Source organism: Phoenix dactylifera, unplaced genomic scaffold (genome assembly GCF_009389715.1).
Source record: "Phoenix dactylifera cultivar Barhee BC4 unplaced genomic scaffold, palm_55x_up_171113_PBpolish2nd_filt_p 000007F, whole genome shotgun sequence".
Lineage (NCBI taxonomy): Eukaryota > Viridiplantae > Streptophyta > Magnoliopsida > Arecales > Arecaceae > Phoenix > Phoenix dactylifera.
In genome coordinates, this window is record NW_024067666.1 from 1,038,967 (window position 1) to 1,058,413 (window position 19,447).

At 38.7% G+C, this 19,447-nt stretch overlaps 1 protein-coding gene and 1 non-coding gene across 2 annotated transcripts; one reads left to right on the forward strand and one right to left on the reverse strand.

The window, feature by feature from the left end:
- Nucleotides 1-437: 437 nt before the first annotated feature.
- Nucleotides 438-3,893, forward strand: LOC103705349 (tubulin alpha chain). Its single transcript, XM_008789015.3, has 4 exons — nucleotides 438-670; nucleotides 2,199-2,433; nucleotides 2,541-2,911; nucleotides 2,996-3,893. Exons 1-4 carry the CDS (start codon nucleotides 578-580, stop codon nucleotides 3,650-3,652), a joined length of 1,356 nt encoding a protein of 451 aa, XP_008787237.1. The 5' UTR covers nucleotides 438-577; the 3' UTR covers nucleotides 3,653-3,893.
- A 10,813-nt stretch (nucleotides 3,894-14,706) lies between these two features.
- On the reverse strand, nucleotides 14,707-14,780 carry TRNAT-AGU. Its single transcript has one exon. It is a non-coding gene; the product is annotated as a tRNA-Thr (tRNA).
- Nucleotides 14,781-19,447: the final 4,667 nt, after the last annotated feature.

Sequence of the window (19,447 nt, forward strand, 5' to 3'; positions counted from 1 at the left end):
GCCGTTGAAGCGTCGCATCACACACACACACACACACACACACATATATATATATATATCAGGCTCACCCATTAAGATGCCCCGCAGGTACAGATTAGCTAACCCGATTCCAATTTCTTCACCCGCTAGATGTGGATCAGACCGTATCAGAACGGAGTGAACCCAACTCGAGGCGTCCGGCCGGAATGGCAATTTCGTATTTTGATCGAACGCTCGGGCCTCTTCCACATCGAAATCAAATCGAGCGGCAAAATTAGGCACAAAAAGGTGAGACCGTGACGTTTAACCATGGTTAACGGCGCCAGGTTGGTTAGCCCGTCCATTTTCGCTGCCAGCCGTCCGTTTAATCACGGTTAACTAACTACGGTTAAAAAAGAAACCCCAGCGCGTCGCTCTCTCCCCGCTCCTCCACCGCACCCTCCTTCGCTATAAAAGGGCAGGCGAGGCGAGGCGAGGCCGGCGGAGGCATTGGAAGGCGTCTTCGTACACGCCGGTCTTCTCTAATCTTCTTTTTTTCTCTTCCCCTCTCGCCTTAGCCTTCTCTTCTTCCCTTCCTTTTTTTTACCCCCTAGCGAAGATGAGAGAGTGTATCTCGATCCACATCGGGCAGGCCGGTATTCAGGTCGGCAATGCCTGCTGGGAACTTTACTGCCTCGAGCATGGCATCCAGGTTCGATCTCGCTTCCTTAGATCTACCGCGATCTGTTCTTTTTCCTCTGTTGCTATGTGGTTTTCCTGAATACCTTGTTTTTCCTCGTACGGATTCGAGCTAGATCTTGGTTGCTCTGATTCTTGTATGATTTATATCCAGATCTGGGTTCTGGTGGTGAAAATACTTGTAGATCTGTTAGAAGGATGGGTTTTACCGTCGTTAATGGCTGATTTTTTTATGAAATTTGTTTTCCACCCCGCCTTTTCTTCGGATCTACCACAAACTGTTTCTTTTCCGTGTTTATATGCTCATTTCTGGAGCTTTGGGTTTTTGGGTTGAGCAATGGATCGATCTTTTTCGTCGAATAATAGTTCCTCTGATTCCTGGTAGATTATTGATCAGATCTAGGATTTTTATGACGGAGCAGTTGGATATCTGTTGGTAATGTGCGTTTCGGTGATGTTAATGGTTAAGATAGTCGTTATAGATCTCAGATCTAGGTTTTTCGAGTCGCCTTGATGGGTGTTCTTTCATATAGGCATTTCATATGATGTCTTCCTTCTTTTTGTTTTTGAAATGCACGAGTTCCCTATTGGCTATATCCGCCTTTTATCGTTCTTATATAGTTTTGCTTGATCTGAATCCTTTGATTCTCCTTCTATGGTTTCTGTCGATTTCCTTACATGACACTGTGGATCCAGTGCTTGCTCGTGTTATTTTGATTCGACTGCGCAAAATGAGTACCACCACTTTAGATCCACTCTTTTGACGTTGTTCTTCCTGGTTCATTTGATAATAGGTGCCCTCTTTTGTATTTGATACCGCCAAATCTCTTTATGTTCTTGCTTCGGCGTGATCTAATTTGATGGATCTTTCTATTTAAGTTGCCCGCTCACTTCTTGACGGGATGTTTTGTCATATATCTGAGCTCTGTAGACTGGGGCGTTTTATGTGCCAATGATCTATGCTTTCATTCTCTAAATCATCTCCCCTCATAAATGGATTTTTCTCTGTTCTTTCTATATCGAATGCCTTGTTATGTGCCAATGATCTATGCTTTCATTCTCTAAATCATCTCCCCTCATAAATGGATTTCTCTGTTCTTTCTATTTCGAATGCCTTGTTTATGATTATAATTTTGTCAGTTCTAGATTTTCTGAGTGATTTTTGATTTTACCTTCCTCTGTTAGTTGTCTAATATTATTTGTATATGTTTCCAATAATTGTTTATATGTCGTATTTGACTTTCGTGTAATCATGATGTGTCTATTTTATTGTTCAGCCTGGTTGGTGACCATTGTAGGACTACAATATAGGATTAGGAATCTAGAGTCTGCCTTGCTGATACCTAATTCTGTAACTGTGTCCTCCTTTCTGCGGTCTCACTTCCTTGTTTGGCTTTTATCATTAGAATGACTTTTTAATCTTAGTCCTTTTCGTTCGTGCAAAGATTTATTATATCCTTCTTCCTTGGATGATTGTCTGGATGGCTTAGCTGTATGCTTTTTCTTCATACCTTTTTTTATAACTCTCTGCTTTCTTGCAGCCTGATGGCCAAATGCCCGGTGACAAAACCATTGGTGGAGGTGATGATGCATTCAACACCTTTTTCAGTGAGACTGGAGCTGGAAAGCATGTCCCTCGTGCTGTGTTTGTTGATCTGGAACCCACTGTGATAGATGAAGTGAGGACTGGAACTTACCGCCAGCTTTTCCACCCAGAGCAGCTTATCAGTGGCAAAGAGGATGCTGCCAACAACTTTGCCCGTGGCCACTATACGAGTAATTTCTCAATTCTATCTATCTCTGATATATAATTGTAAGCTTTGCTGTCTCTATGAATTCATATGTTTTTTTTCAAATACTAATATATGATTGTATATTTGCAGTTGGCAAGGAAATTGTTGATCTCTGCCTTGACCGCATCAGGAAGCTTGCTGACAACTGCACTGGTCTTCAAGGCTTCCTTGTATTCAATGCCGTTGGTGGAGGCACTGGCTCAGGCCTGGGCTCTCTCCTCCTTGAGCGTCTGTCTGTTGACTATGGCAAGAAGTCCAAGCTTGGCTTCACTGTTTACCCCTCTCCCCAGGTCTCTACCTCTGTTGTTGAGCCCTACAACAGTGTCCTGTCGACTCACTCACTCCTTGAGCACACCGACGTTGCGGTGCTTCTTGACAACGAAGCCATCTATGACATCTGCAGGCGCTCCCTTGACATTGAACGCCCCACCTACACCAACCTCAACCGCCTTGTCTCTCAGGTCTGCTGTAAATTGCTCTCTAGGGAATAGCCTAGTGTTTCAAAGCCTTCGGCAGTTCTCTAATTGATCTTGTTTGGTGTGCAGGTGATCTCATCCCTGACTGCGTCGCTGAGGTTTGATGGTGCTCTAAATGTTGATGTTACTGAATTCCAGACCAATCTGGTCCCCTACCCAAGGATTCACTTCATGCTTTCGTCTTATGCTCCTGTTATCTCTGCGGAGAAGGCCTACCATGAGCAACTCTCTGTTGCTGAAATTACCAACAGTGCTTTTGAGCCTTCCTCCATGATGGCAAAGTGTGACCCTCGCCATGGCAAGTACATGGCTTGCTGTCTCATGTACCGTGGAGATGTGGTGCCCAAGGATGTGAATGCAGCGGTTGCCACCATCAAGACCAAGCGTACCATCCAGTTTGTGGATTGGTGCCCAACTGGCTTCAAGTGTGGCATCAACTACCAGCCACCTACTGTTGTGCCTGGGGGAGATCTGGCCAAGGTGCAGAGGGCTGTGTGCATGATCTCCAACTCCACCAGTGTTGCTGAAGTGTTCTCTCGCATTGACCACAAATTTGACCTCATGTATGCCAAGAGGGCTTTTGTTCACTGGTATGTTGGTGAGGGCATGGAGGAAGGAGAGTTCTCTGAAGCTCGCGAGGATCTTGCTGCATTGGAGAAAGATTATGAGGAAGTTGGTGCGGAGTCTGCTGAGGGTGAAGATGGTGATGAAGGCGATGAATATTGATTGGCGGTCTGTTAATCTTCCATCTGTTGGTCTCCTGTGGTTCCCCATGTTTTTCATCTTTGTTGTCCTTGGCTTGTGACTTGCTCTTAAATTTGCTTGCTTTGGTTGGATGCTAAAACTTGAAGCTATTGTACCGTTTGAATGTCGTCTTTGATTGCTTACTACACCATCTGTTATCATTGGCTTGAAGCAATTGTACCGTTTGAATGTCGTCTTTGATTGCTTACTACACCATCTGTTATCATTGGCTTGTCTCTACAGTTCTGTTTGATTGCTTTCAGAGGTTTGCTTAGATGGCATCGATCAAGTTTATTTTTTCATATGATTGTACTTTGATTGCTCTCTTGTGGAGTCAACAAGAGTTTTGATGCAATGAAGAAATCGACCCAATCAGCTCCAGTAAGGTGGAGCTGGAATCAACCAGTTATCAAAAAATTGAAGTTGTAAAATGTGTTTCCCAGCTTTAAAATTTTCTCAAGTTCCAACACTCCTGAAAAAGGTTTTTTTTTTAACCTCCCTAATAAGTTATTATTTAGATTTTTTGATTTTGTGTAAGTATTTAAGATTTATTTAATAAATAATTGATGTGTGATTAAGGTTCTGATTGGGGGAGCTGTTGGAAGTAGAGCTGTCTGAAGTAGAGGTGTTATAAAAAGCTGTTTGCTGTTTGGTAACTACATTCGTAAAGTGCTGTGGTACTTTGTTTTGTGTTTGGTAAACAAACTGAGAAAGTACTTTTGTATGACAAAATTACCATAAAAGATATTGCATAGTATTATACAACAGAACATAATAAAACATAACATAAATTAATACATAAATATACGATATAGTATAATATTATTGTAATATAAAATAATATTATGTTAATATAGCATAATAGTAATATAATTATGAGAGTAAATTAATATTTGGTAATATAACATAATATTAAATTATTTAACATAACATTTAAATATATTATGATATAATGTAATATATATTATATTATAGTATAATACAATAATAAAAGTATAAAATATTATAATTATTAGTATAAATTAATTTCTCATAATATAACATAATATTAAATTATTTAAAATAACATATTAATGTATTATATTGTAATGTAATATAATACAATATTTATAGTATAATACAATAATAAAGGTATAAAATATTATAATTATTATTATAAATTAATTTTTTATAATATAACATAATATTAAATTATTTAAAATAACATATTAATGTATTATAATGTAATGTAATATAATATAATATTTATAGTATAATACAATAATAAAGGTATAAAATATTGTAATTATTAGTATAAATTAATTTTTCATAATATAACATAATATTAAATTATTTAACATAACATATTAATGTATTATGATATAATATAATATGATATTATATTTATAGTATAATATAAAAATAAATGTATAAAATATTATAATTATTAGTATAAATTAATTTTTCATAATATAACATAATATTAAATTATTTAACATAACATATTAATGTATTATGATATAATATAATATGATATTATATTTATAGTATAATACAAAAAAAGGTACAAAATATTATAATTATTAGTATAAAATAATTTTTCATAATATAATATAATATAATATTAAATTATTTAACATAACATATTAATGTATTATGATATAATATAATATGATATTATATTTATAGTATAATACAAAAATAAAGGTATAAAATATTATAATTATTAGTATAAAATAATTTTCAATAATTTTTTATAAAATAATTTTCCGCGGTCCAGAGGCTCTTCTTCGTGGTCCACGCTCGAGGAGGACCTCAGCGTGGGCCGCGAGGTTGATAATTAAAAAAAAAACAGTAGATTGATTTTGGAAGGTATGGAAAAGGATTAAAATTTTTTCCTTCTAAAATGTGGTTCAAGAAATGCATACAAAAATTGAAAAGAAAAATACCTTTTTCTTACGGAAGGGAGTCTGACGGCTCGGGTTCTTGGCTCCAACAGATTTTTAGGTTTATAAAGGGACAAACTATGTAATTATGTTATTTTAATATGGGCATTTTTGTCAAAAATACAGCTTTCCGAAAAAGCTGAAACAGCTTCCTCCCAAAAACTCCAAATTGGAGCTTCCTCCCAAAAGCTGTTTTCAGCTTCCCACAAAAGCTAAAACAGCTTTTTGAAAAATTTACCAAACACAGTTTTTCATCTAAAAGTACTTTTGGAGGGCCTCCAAAAGCTCCCCTAAACAGGGCCTAAACAATTCAGAATGGAATGATAGTAGGAACGAAAGGTGGAAGATTTGAGGCAGCATGCTATTCCTGGAGTAAGATTTGAGGCGGCATGCTGTTCCTGGAGTATATTTGAGGCTTCAAACTATTCTCAATGAAGCCTTCAAAAATTCAAGTACGTTAATTGGAAGATTTTTTTTTTTTTTTTTTTTGCTAAAGACGGGTTTTCATACAATACGTGTACGAATACATCCAATAAAGTCAAAAAATACTAACTTATGGAAAGCCAGTGGCAGCTCCCCCTCCTCCACCCAAAGGGTGTATCCTGAATGATGAGTCGCGAAGGCAACCACCCAATCGGTTGTCCCATTGGCTTCTCTAAATACATGCTTGGCCTGAACGGCCACCCCAACTCCACACATCATCTCTATATCCCGAACCAAGGGGTGGTCAGTGCCCTCGCCCCTCAGCTCCTCCTGGATCCAACTGATAATTGTGGCCGAGTCGCCCTCCAAAACAATCGAACCAGCCTGCAAAACCTGCCTCGCATATCGAAGACCCGCCTAGGCAGCTCGTAACTCTGCCCCGGGAACCGACGTGCCGAACAACTGACAGCCACCTGCTGTCACTACTCTGGAGTGCGGGTCTCATATCACAAAACCCGCACCACCTCGCGCGCCTCCATTCAGAACCGATTCGTCGAAGTTGACCTTGAGGAAACTCGGGGGTGGGGTTCTCAGGTGAAGAACACCATTTGAGGAGCTGCCGAAGTAGAGAGGGAACCTTAGGTGTCCCGAGCTATCAGAGGTCTATCGGAAGAAGATCTGATCTCCAATGCCTGTACTCGCGCGAGCTCCGCCACAAACCTCGGTGACACCCTGTGCTCACCGAAGGTGCGAGCGTTCCTTGCCAGCCAGATCTGATGTGCTGTGCAGGTCGCTCGAATAGCCTCCTGACATGTCCGAGGGCGGACCAACTACTGCTGCATCATCTGTAAAAACTGAGGCCTCCCACGCTAGACCTCCTGCGGGAACCCTGCCCACAGCCATGCCGACCTCGCCCACGTACACTGGAAGAGCACGTGGTCGAGCGACTCCTCAACACTGCATGTCCCGCACTCCGCTGGGATCTTCCATCCTCGCCTGCTCAGCACTTGTAATAACCCCAAAATTTTTTTTTATATAAAAAGGGATAGAATAGTCCTTTAAAATTGATATAAGGGGTAAAATTGGAAGGAATCAAAAGATAATGGCATAGTTGTAGATATGTTGAAGTGTTAAGGGCAAAATGGGAATTTAATAATATTAAACAAAGGTGAATAGTGCTTTGATGTGATTTAAATGGGGTGGTTGGTGGCTCACGGGAATGAAACCGAGAGAGAGTCACAGAGAGGGGGTTCTCAGGCGTGGAGGAAAAGAAGGAAAGAAAAGGAGAAGAAGAAGAAGAAGAAAGAAGAAGAGGAAGGGGATTCGAGGAGGAGGGGGATCCCGGTTGCACTTCCAGCTGAAGGGAAAAACGTAGATCTCCTTCCCCTCTACGCAAGGACCTCGATTTCAAAAAGAAAAAGGTAAATATCCGTCCCTATCTAGTCTTTTGATGACATTAGGCTATACAAAGGGTGGATATAGTCTAGAGGGGTCGGATAAGGGTTGTAGAGGTGGTTAAAAGAGGAAGAATCGGATTTTAACAAATTTTTCCGGCACTACGGAAAAACTGTGTCGAAGTCCCAACTTCGGCAAATTATTTAGGGGGTCAAACGGCCTCCGATGATGATGCATGTTATCTCTTTGGAATCCTCTATGAGTGTAGAATATTAGATAAAAATTTCATCAAATTTGGAGTCCTGAAAGTGGATCAAAACCGGGATGAAGTAACCCACTGTCAGTTCGGGTTACTGTTTATCCGGGTGGAAAATAAGGGATTTCATGCCATAATAGGGTATTAAGCCTAGATTAGGCTAAGGGAGACCTTGTACTCGTGCAAGGGAGTCCCTAATACACATAAATGATGAGTTAATTAATAGAAAAAGAAAAAGAGAAAGAAAAGAAAAGATTTAGGGAACGGGGGAGTTGAATCAATTAAAGTTCCCTATATTATAATTGGCACGTAGATTATGACCTTGATACAAGACTAAATGTATGGTAAATGCATGTCACAGTTGGGCAAGAAGCTAGGGAACGAGAGGAAGAAGTTTCCCACTGCCTGCTGTAGAATTCTAGAGGCGTATCGAGGCCGTGCCGGATTGGCAGGTGAGTGGGAGTCATGTACTTTGCACTATGAGCATTCTTAATTCATTTTCATGAATGTCGCCAAGTGTGAATTGATTCCACTTGAGCATATTGATTGATATTGTAGTAGATTCCTCTATAATCTTGATTCTCCATGCTTGATTATTCTGTACATGCATGTGAGGGAACATTGAGAGGAATTACGAGGGGTTGATGAGTAATCAAATTGATTCCGAATTGTGAAATGATTTCTTTTGTAAATTGATTTCATTTCCTCTATTTTAAAGACTTGTGAGTCGTAGCTTGATTATGCTCTTTTATGAGTAATTAAATTGGTTCCAAATTGTGAAATAACTTCTTTTGTAAATTGATTTCATTTCCTCCATTTCAAAAATTTGTAGAGCCTTTTTAGTGGTATATTGAGTTGTATTGCACTTCCTTGACCCTCACTCCTAACCCTGATGTTAGTTTATGATTGGGTCGGAGTCGAGTGAGTGGTAGTCTTGATCATACTCCTTTTTAGTAGAGTATTGGGAGGGTGCATTATGGCATTTATGCATGGCTTGGCAGTATCTGCAGGACACCTATAGTCGATGGGGGTTGAACATCGGCCTTTGTGCACATAGTAGCCTTCTGGGTGGGCAGAGCCCAGTCCCTCCTAGGGGGGGACACGGCCCTAGGCGTAGGATCGGCCGGTCCTACGACTTATATTCTGCTTGCCGCCGGACATAGTAAGACCCCGCGAGGTGCAGTATGGCTTTCCGCGGATGTAGAATTCCCGCGAGGTGCCGTTTAGTATGTAGATGTGAGATGGATTTCTGTTCTGGATACTGGCCAGCATTTATATGATCAGTGTGGTGTCTTATCCTGCATATGCATGTGACAGTAGGGAGTTGTTGCTGGTTCGCCTGGGGCGTAAAACCCACCTCCCGATAGCTGTCTAGCATTTATGTTATCGGTATGGTGTCTTATCCTGCATATGCATGTGACAGTAGGGAGTTGTTGCTGGTTCGCCTGGGGCGTAAAACCCACCTTCCGACAGCTGTCTAGTGATGATTTACATATTGGTGTGGTGTCATATTCGATGTATGCATATGGCAGTAGGGAGTTGTTGCTGGTTCGCCTAGGGCGTAAAACCCACCTCCCGATAGCTGTCTTGTTGATGATTCAGCCTATTGACACCTGATTTATATGATTCAGTACTATGACCTGTTGAACATATTCATGAGTAGCATATATGTTGACTTGATTATTCCATATATGCTTCAGATGAGTTGATATTGATTGTGGTGATATTGATGATTTACTCCATATTCTTTATGTTGAGTTCATGTTCATCTTGTTATTGATCTTGAGATTTTACCTCGAGCCATGATTATATCTTGTCTCATGTGCATAGTACTCTCTACTCCACTCACTGAGTATTTATATACTCACTCCCCAGTTTGATGTTTTTGATTGCAGGAAAGGTATTGTATAGAGAGGAGCAGGATTAGTGGTTGCCTGCTAGCTGTGCCGCTCCATAGTATAGTATAGTATAATGTAGATAGAGGTTTATACCTTTTGGTGTATTATAAACCTTCTATTGTATATAGTGCATAGTTACAGTCATAGATCCTGTTGTGGATATGGGTTTGACCATGGATGGATTGGGAAGCAGGTATATATATATATGTGTGCAGATTAATTGTGTGCCTGTGATAATGTATTGCTATATATTGTCCCGGTTTATTATGTGACAGATTATGTGATTGCTGCTCTGACAGGTAGTGTGTTGTATGTATTGAGATAATCCTGACAGGTCACTATAGGAAAAGTGATCATTTTGTGCATGCATCATGCCAAATTTTTCAAGATTTATTGATGATTGATAGGTAGTAGGGTTCTACGCGGTGGCTGGTGGTCTTATGCCTACCCGCACCCTAGGACCGTCGCGGCGGCCCGCCGGGAACGGGGTGGGGGTCGTGACAGCACTGCTCTCGTCGGAAGACGGTCCCACACCACCTTCCATAGGGAAGAATATTTTTTTTAAGGAAGGAAAACTGTGAAGATTTGGTTCATTGACTGCCCACGCTTGATTTGGGCTTGTGGACCAGCTCAAAGGTCCAGCCCAGCATTTGAACCGGCCCGAAGAGGCCAGTCCGACCCTTCACATGCGCCACATGTGATGAATAGGAAAGACTCCCCATCCTCCCTCTTTGAGATCCATCAATAGGGCTAGAAGTCTCTCGATTTCAAGCTTCCTTCTTAAGGTTCTTTCTCTGATTTCCATCGAGAAGAGTCGTCGGAAGGTCTTATTGGACTGAGGTATGAGTTCTTCATCTCCTCTTTCTTTCTTAGAGTTTTGGGCCTTCGTTTCCTTAGATTTGAGATGGCAATTGCCGGAACTTCATTCAAAACAGAGCACCCCTGTTTCGGCCATGATTAGCCACCACCGGCCGCCAGGTTTGGTCGTGTTCGTGGCCACATAAGGCCCCCGTCGGGTGGGCAGTTGGGTCAGCGGCTGCCACTTGTTACTGACGAGGGAAAAGGAAGAAGAGAGATGAGAAGGATTCTTCCATTTTCTTTGTTTTTTCTCTCTCCTATTTATACTTTTTCTCTCTAGAAGATCTATGGAAACCAATATCGGGTCTTGCCGACTGGATCTACGAATCCGAGTTGACTCCTAGAAAGAGGCCTTAAATTGCCTTGGTGCCCATGCTGCCTACTGGATCAATTACTTCGGCCCTGTTGAATGTCCCTCAAACCTTCGTTAATGAACCATGTTAATTAATTTTGGCTCTGATTGAATCCGATTTATTAAGCGAATCGTCAAAACGACCCACACGAAACCACCGTATGCTCGATCAAAACTTTCTTATTTTTTCATTAAAATTATCGATTAAAAATTAATTTTGTGGTAAATATTTTGAATAGGTCTAATGGAGTTGTCTAGCGAAGCCTGATTGTCTAAGATTAAAAAAGTAAATAGATCTTATACTCATTATTTTTTTAAAATTATTATGTTTTTTCTACATAAGATTCGCTTGTGAAAATATTATATATTTTTTTAAAATTATGGATCAACATATATGTTATGAAAATTATGCTTTATTATGAAAAATAGTTCAATAAATGTTTTAATTAAAATAGTTTTGTTATGAAATATGAATTTGATCATGCCATTCAGTATTTTTATCTATTTATGTGTATGTTTTAAGAAAACAATATAAGTATTTGAAAGGCTTTGAGATAGCTATGTACAACCCTTGCTAGTGGGTATAATAGTTGGTAACGATTCTCACTAGCAGGTATAATAGTTGGTAATGGCTCTCGCCAGCGGATATAATAGTTAGTAACGGCTCTCGCCAGCGGATATAATAGTTAGTAACGGCTCTCGCCAGCTGATATAATAGTTAGTAACGGCTCTCGCCAACGGATATAATAGTTGGTAACAGCCCTTGCTAGCGGGTATTATAGTTGGCAAACTGTGCATGCAGTCGATTATGGCTCTCTCACGGGTATAAATTGACTGTATCAAGAATATATGTGGGCAATGTTTTGATCCATAATAGGGTTAAATGATGTGAAGAATGATTTACAAATTTATTTGTAATATAAATTTGGAACTATGTTTATGAAAGATGAATGAATTGTTCATGCAGGATTCACTTTACGACTTATTTTAATATACTCGACTCTGAAATGCGTTATTTTTACAGTATCTGCTATTTTCCTTAAATAATGCATTGGAATGGAAAAACTTAGGCATGATCTGGTATGGTAATGAAAGATTTACTTATTGAGCTGTGTCGTTCATATATCTCTACTTTTATTGTTCTCATCGGTGAGTAGGGTCAATAAGGATAAAGGATGGTCCAGGCTTGGAGTCCGTGCTAGCAAGCTTGGCGAATTATACAGCAGAACTTTAGTTCTTTAGTTGTTTATGAATTTATAGCCTAGAATTTTTTTAAATATTGAGGATTATGGATTGGTACTTATGTTTGATATAGATGCTCTGATACAATATTGGTTACATTTAATAAATAATAAAATTGAACTTTTATTATTATACTTTTTTGAGACAAATTTGGAAGTTAGGGTAGTTTTGAAATCTAAATATAATATTGGTTTTGTATTATTCTGGGCTGCTGCCCCTCGATATCATGGCCGTGTTACGTTCCAGTTTTGTATTATCAACTTTCATAAGGAGACAATTATACTAAAAATCCCTGAGCCTGGTCAAAATATGTAGCAAATACCTGCCAGCACAATATGCAGCAAATCACATTGTAAAATTAAATAAATGCACGGTCACTGAAGCAGCCGTTGGTAAGATTCCACAGCGTAGAATTAAGAATGGGCGGGCCGTCGATGTGCCAGGTCATGAAATGAACCCGTATTGTTGTGCCCGAACATATTTGACATGACAACACCAAACCTTTAACACACTTACTTTAAAAAGCGATGCCTCAGCAAGACATCATCAGTATCATAACAAATTTTATTCTCCTCAAGTTTCTTTCTTCCAAATGTTGCCGCAAAATTAACATCAAAACAGTTTATTTGCAGGACAAGCATTCGAATTTTTTTCCGGAAGTAATTAGTTTGGGCGGATGATCTGCTGACTATTTTCAGTAGCTGAATATCTAAATTTCCGGAATCCATTGAACCCGTTTGTTGTGAGGTAAAAAACTTAATAACTGAATTTACATATTATTATGTACATATTATTATATGGAGTAAATTATATTTTTTTTTGAAATTAGAGATAAATTATACTTACAGTACGAAAAATCTATACTCAAGATTCATTTTTAACTAATATTTTAATCCATAACTTGACAATTGTTAGTTAAACCATTAACCTTAAATGGGACCTAGATACCACATCTAAAAAAATATAAAAAATAACTAAAATAATCTTAAGTGATATAACATCCACTTAAGGATATAAGAAAACATATGTATTCTCTTCTCCACTCAAAGGCAATTTCAACATATTCACATGAGATAAATAATTTTACTAATATTGTTAATTTGACAGGGTATAAGTATAATAAATATAAATCTCAATTTTTTTTTGAAATTTACTTTATAATATAATATAATATAATATAAATTATATTATATTATATTATATTATATTATATATAGGGGTTAGGGGGTCTTTCGTTCGACCCGAAAAATATATGAGCTCTATATTTAAGTCCAAGCGAGTCCAAAATCTTTTGGGCCTAGCCTATAGCCCAATCCAAAGTTAGGCCAATCTGGCCCAATCTAGCCTAATGTTAAGTGATAAGATTAAAGAAGAAGATTGGATTCAGGTTGGATAATAAATAACAAGAGATATATTAGCAGGAAATTAGCTAGAGATATTTTAGACGGCGTTGGGGAGGAGAGCGACGTAAAGATGGGCATAGCCGACATTGAGGGGGGCTGGATCTAGAGGCTGCACATCCACCCTCGAGTGGCCATGTTTTTTTGAAAGGTGGCGTAGTACTGCTTGCCCACCAGGGGCGTGCTGGCTCGATGTGGGGTGCGCATTTCCCCAGGCTGTTGGGCTTGCTTGGAAGGGGAAGAGTCGATTTTCTATGCCTTATTTGGTTGTCCAGTGGGCGGTCAGTTCTGGGGGCTCGCCTCGGCTTCTTTGGGGTTGCGGCAGAGATGGTCGTCAGCCGAGGATTTTTGGTTTTTTTTTAGGGATACCTCACGAGGCTTGGCTTCGAGGAGCTAAGGATTAGGGTGGCCTACCTCGCTTATCATTGCTAGCTTGATAGGAATGCTCAGGTCTTTGAGGATTGAGCAGCACAGTTAAGGGTGGTGGTGAACCGAGCTCTGCTCATATGGTGGAGGTTATTGGCAGCATTGCATCGTCGTCCCTTAGGGCGGCCGGAAAAATCTGGGGTTTCCATTCAGCTCCTGTAGCGCCTAGGATAATGTTCGTCTCCTAGGAGCCCCCACTTTCTAGCTTTCTTAAAATAAACTTCGATGGCAACGTTGGCACGAGAGGGAGTAGCGGAGGTGCGGAGTTTGTCATTCGAGATCATGAGGCCAGATGCATGGCGGCAGGATAGTCTGTAGTGGGAGCTGAGCTCACAGCAGTATAGGAGGGCCTCACCTATGCGAGACGAGTATTGGGTGCGGACCACATTCTCTTTGAGGGAGACTTTGTCACTATGATCGAGTAGATTTAGGGTCGAGGGCACGCGGCTAGTAGGATGCGGCTGCTCCACGACATCTGCCGTATTCTGGGCGAGTGCATCTCCTTTCAGACCATACACGTTTATAGAAAGGCGAACAATGTTGTGGACTGGGAGGCATGTTATGCGGCCCATCATTCTGGAGGTTTTATTTGGAAGAACCACGTGACTGTTTCTTTTTTTTGCGCTCTATATTTTTTTTTTGATCTCATGGGCTATACACGCGCGCATGCACACATGTAGTATGTGAGTCCTATTGTGCAAAAAAAAAAAGAAAAAAGGGGTCCCCTTGCATGGCCCAAAAATACCTGAGCTATATATTTTGCAAACCCAGTCTAAATTTTTTTTTGGGCCTATCCTTTGCAGGGAACAGGGGGCTCGGGGTCTCCGGCGTCAAAATAGGATGAAAATCAAAATAAAAATTTGCTTTCGTTGAGAGTCGAACTCAAGACCTCCCGCTTACTAAACGGGTGCTCTAACCAACTGAGCTACGAAAGCAAGCGCGGTGTTTCCATTTATTGGTTAACCTTTAAATATATATATTCGGGTGCTCTCTCCATCCACCCAGGAACTGCTCGCTGCCGCTCCCAAGCCAGTAGTACCACAAGGGATCTTAATTCATAATCTGCACCAGATCCATATAAGTATTAGTTTTGAGAACTAGGATGAGAAAAAGCCTGTTGAAAGAGGAGGGTGGGATTGAACCAGATCACCGATTTCCAATATTTTCTTGACTTCACCAACCTGACCAGGCCGACCCTTCTTCGTGATGACTCCACTAGGTGGTGGCATTGCAGTATGCCGTTTTCTCATTATTGACATGCTAGTTTCTTTTACGTGTTTTTTTATTTTTATTTTTATTTTCACATGCATGGAAAGTTTTACCGAGATCAGGGCATGTGAAAGGAATTGTTCAGTTTTCTTCTCTTCCTTCTGACATGAAGCCCATCGATGGAGCCTTCTAGTTTTGGAGACCTATCGCACAAATAAAAAAAAGTTAAATGCGATATATATATATATACACACACACATATCTCCTCACCCGGTATATGGAAAAAGGAACTAATGGAAAAATATGGGACATCTTGACTTTGGCCTATACCAACCTCTTTATCCTTGGTATTAACCGAGGTGAACAACCTCGGTGAAATTGAGATGCCACTCTGCTCATACTAATAAAGACCAGCAGTTATAGTAATACTACAGTCAATGCACGATCGGCGTAATTACTGCTGCGTGCTGGCTCACGCGGGATGATTATCATGTTGTTAACGTGCAACCAACCGTTACTTTGCAGTTAAGGCACGCCGCGCCAAATCAGGTAATGGATCGGTATTCTATCCTATATAAAGGAATGGTATGGGGATCTTTAGATAAGCTCATTTTGGAGACTATTCTCTACAAGTTTTCTTCCTTCCACACTATTGTTCTATTATTCCGACTTAACCATCGGAGGATCTTCTGCTGAAAACTTTCCAGTAAGTAGACTTTTTGTAGGTTAGCCTCGATAGTGACCGGATCTTCTTCACCTCAGTCTTATCCAGCCTCACTTAGCTTGGTTCTTACCGACCTCAAGGTAAGCCGAGCAATATCTCCACCTTGGTTTAGAATTTATCGGCAACAAGAACTATACTTTTTTTTTTGGTTTTTTGTCGATTCAATTATTTTATGAAGTCTTTGAATAAATACATCCACTTGAATCAGTCACTAGAATGTCCTAAAAATATCGAGATATTTTCGAACATACTTTTGATTAAAACAAAATGTCAATATTTTGGAAATCAAATCTTTTTATCCCTTTCCTTGTTCTATATGATTTCCATTAATTCTCTTCCTTTTCTCTTCTCAGGAGGAGTGAACTATAAACTATGTGGAGTGACTCCATATGTGAATCTGGTAGGAACAGCCATTGGCTACGCTATCACCACCTTCATCAGTATGGGGTTAGCTACTAATTAAACCATTGCCAGCAAACTAATACGTGTGAATGTTCACTTCCATAATGTCATTTGGACTGTGTACATTTTTTTTTTTCATGTCATCAGGGCCATCAAACGATCCAATTGCTTTCATAAGAATGGCCACGATGCAATGTGCGAAGTATCGAGCAATACCAACATGATCATCTATGCAAGCATTCAGATTGTCATGTCTCAAATACCCAACTTCCACAAGATTTGGTGACCCTCGGTTTTGGCAACCGTCATGTCCTTTGCTTCCTCTTCCATCGGCCTTGCGCTCTCAATTGCCAAAATAGCAGGTTTATTTATTTTGAATTCTATCTTTGCGATGTATTATAACTGGTCTCGATGTCACAAATGCTTGCCTCTTTTGGAATGCAGAAGGGTCTACTACTTGAGGACCTCCCTATCAGGAGTGAGAGCTGGGGTGGATGTTTCTGTTGATGAGTAGGGGTGGAGGAGCAAAAATCATATGGGGCAGGCACTATAGAAAAAAAAAAAATTTTTTAAAAATTTTGCAATGTTTTCTCTAATGCCCATCTTAAACAAGTAATCCAAAAGTTAAGACTCCTTCTATTAATGGAGTCTTCAGGCCCATGATTAAAAAAATAAAAAAAATAAAATTATGTGTCGCATTTTCTTTCTTCCTCATTTCTAAAACATACTTTTTTATCGGTACACACTACATGACTAAGTAATACACACTATATGGCCGATGATACACATTCGTCGATTTTCTGATACATACTGCAAGCTTATTTAATACACACCTAATAGTGATTCAGTAATCAGCATAGGATTGATCAGCAACTCTAGAAAAAGAATTTTTGAGATGCAACAACTGAAATAGGATCCCACAGAGAATAGAAGGGATTTAAACATTCCATTGTTACAGAGGGAAATCTCACTTAGGCAGGTGACATATGCTTATCAACGAAGGTGATGGTCGGACAGCAACAAAGCAGCAACATACAAAGCAGAAGGAGGTTGAAATCAACTCAATCAATGAGAAAAAAATGACCACACCTCTAGGTAAATTGATATATAGTTTTCAGAATATGTTTTTTACCAATACATACTATATAACCAGGTCATATATGCCAACAAATTAGTTATCTAGTAAGTCAATACATACCTCTAGGTAAATCGATATATAATTTTAGAATATGATATTCATTAGTACCAATATCATAGATAATAAATTTTAATGATGGTTGAATACATTAATATTGGCATCATTAATATTAACGTCTACATGGCACATGGAGAGTTTTGCACAAGCAAAGGCTCCATTTTAAAATACTATACTAGCATATAATCTATGCAATAGTAAGGTACAATTTTTCTTCTTTTTCTAAGTATTCCTAAAATGTGATATTAGCAATATAATAAATTATAATAAATAAAATTTTTAATAGCCAAATTTCTGTTGCACATTAAGTGTTAATTTTCAATGATTGTCGAGCACAACTTCCATCATTAATACTGGTGTCATCAATACAAGTATCCACGTAGTAAATGAAAAACTTTGCACAAAGCCTCCGTGTAGAATTTTTTTTATTAATGCTAGCATCATAAATATTGATCTCATATAATACACGGATATTATTTTTTTTCCTTTTTCCAATTCTTTTTGAAATACAATATGCCAATGCCATAAATTATAATAAATAGAAGATTTTCATAGCTAGAGTTCTATTAAACTTTAATAGCTGCCAAGCATATTAATTCTAGCATCATTAATCTACCGCATATCAAGTAATGAACTTTAATAATGGCTTATTACTACCAAATCTATATGGTAAATTGAGTATCATTAAAATCTACCGCATATCAAGAAATGAACTTTAATGATGGCCAAGCATATTAATATCGATGTTATTAATACAAATTCTATATGCCAAATCTATACAAAATCTAAGTCTCCATTTGAGATATATATAATAGATAATACATAATAGATAACATATTGGTTTAGGTTGCAAATTGAAAAAAAAAATGGAATGCCAATCAAACCATTTCCTTCTCATTGTGTCAAGAAAGGATGGTAGAAGTTTTCTAACTTTAGATCCACAATGCAGTGCTCCCGCTCTTCCACCTCCTCGGCATTCTTCTCTCCTACTTTCTTTCTTTCTACGAAGGTTCTCTGCAGCATAGGCATGGCCGAAGGTCCTGAGCTTCGGTTGCCTTTTAGTATCCTTGGTTAGAAACTTGTGGGTCAATCCAAGGCTTATTCACAATGTTGAAGGGTACATGCCCTTTAAAAGTCCTCGGAAAAGGTTCAAGCGCTAGCACCAATGGAGAGGTGGCTTCGTCTTGAATTTCATCTCCTTGTTGTTTTGGCATGTAACTGGTTGTTATCATAATAAAACTACCATCTAGTTTTGTGTAATGTAGATATATACTGGCCAAAGATATGCTCTTGCATATTAGTTCCTAGCTGACATGAAATTCCCTGGTAATTGTTTGAAAACCTTAGGATAATATCCTACCTTTGTCTCTACAACAACACCACCACTAAAATAAAAAAAATACTATCGTTATCATGATTAAAAACGTTTGGTGTTACCAAATAGGCCTGCAAGCACAAATGTAGAGATCCTTTTATCATAACGGCAGCTGCAAATCTTGAAATTTTAATTTCATCAGATAGAATAGAATGGTCGTTCCTTAACAACTAGAAGAGACGGGGTAAATAAATCAATTAGATAATTAGAACACATCAATTCAGCATCAGTCAAAGATAATGAGACTGAAATAATTAAGGCTAAATACTAAAGTCAATATCACTGTTTCAAGAAAAAATGACTCGGGTGGGCTGTGTCTAGGCACCTACATTAAAATTTTGAATCATGTTTAGCAATAGAAGATGCTATCAATTTATAAATTAGTATTTGCTATTGCGACTTTTAATATTTTCGACTCACCATCTCTTGATGTGTTTTATTTCTTTTATTGCATTAAGCTATTCTTTGAGATTCTTTCTATATTTATTAATTTCTTATAATTTATTATTTTCAAGCTACCTTAACCTCTACTTGTTTGCATTAAAGAGTCAGGAAACTCCCTGGTCGTCTCGCCTGCTGATTACAATCTTTTAAAACATTTAGGATTTCACATACAAGAGGAATTATCCTCAATTAGATCTATGAACTGCCATCATATGCAAGGATCCTCAATTAGAAGTTCGTCAGGAGACATGGA

Bases quoted from the DNA above. Each gene is read 5' to 3' on its own strand.
- LOC103705349 (XM_008789015.3), top strand. From the start codon at position 578: ATGAGAGAGTGTATCTCGATCCACATCGGGCAGGCCGGTATTCAGGTC. The intron at 671-2,198 runs GTTCGATCTCGC...GCTTTCTTGCAG, and splicing joins GCCTCGAGCATGGCATCCAG to CCTGATGGCCAAATGCCCGG. The intron at 2,912-2,995 runs GTCTGCTGTAAA...TTTGGTGTGCAG, and splicing joins TCAACCGCCTTGTCTCTCAG to GTGATCTCATCCCTGACTGC.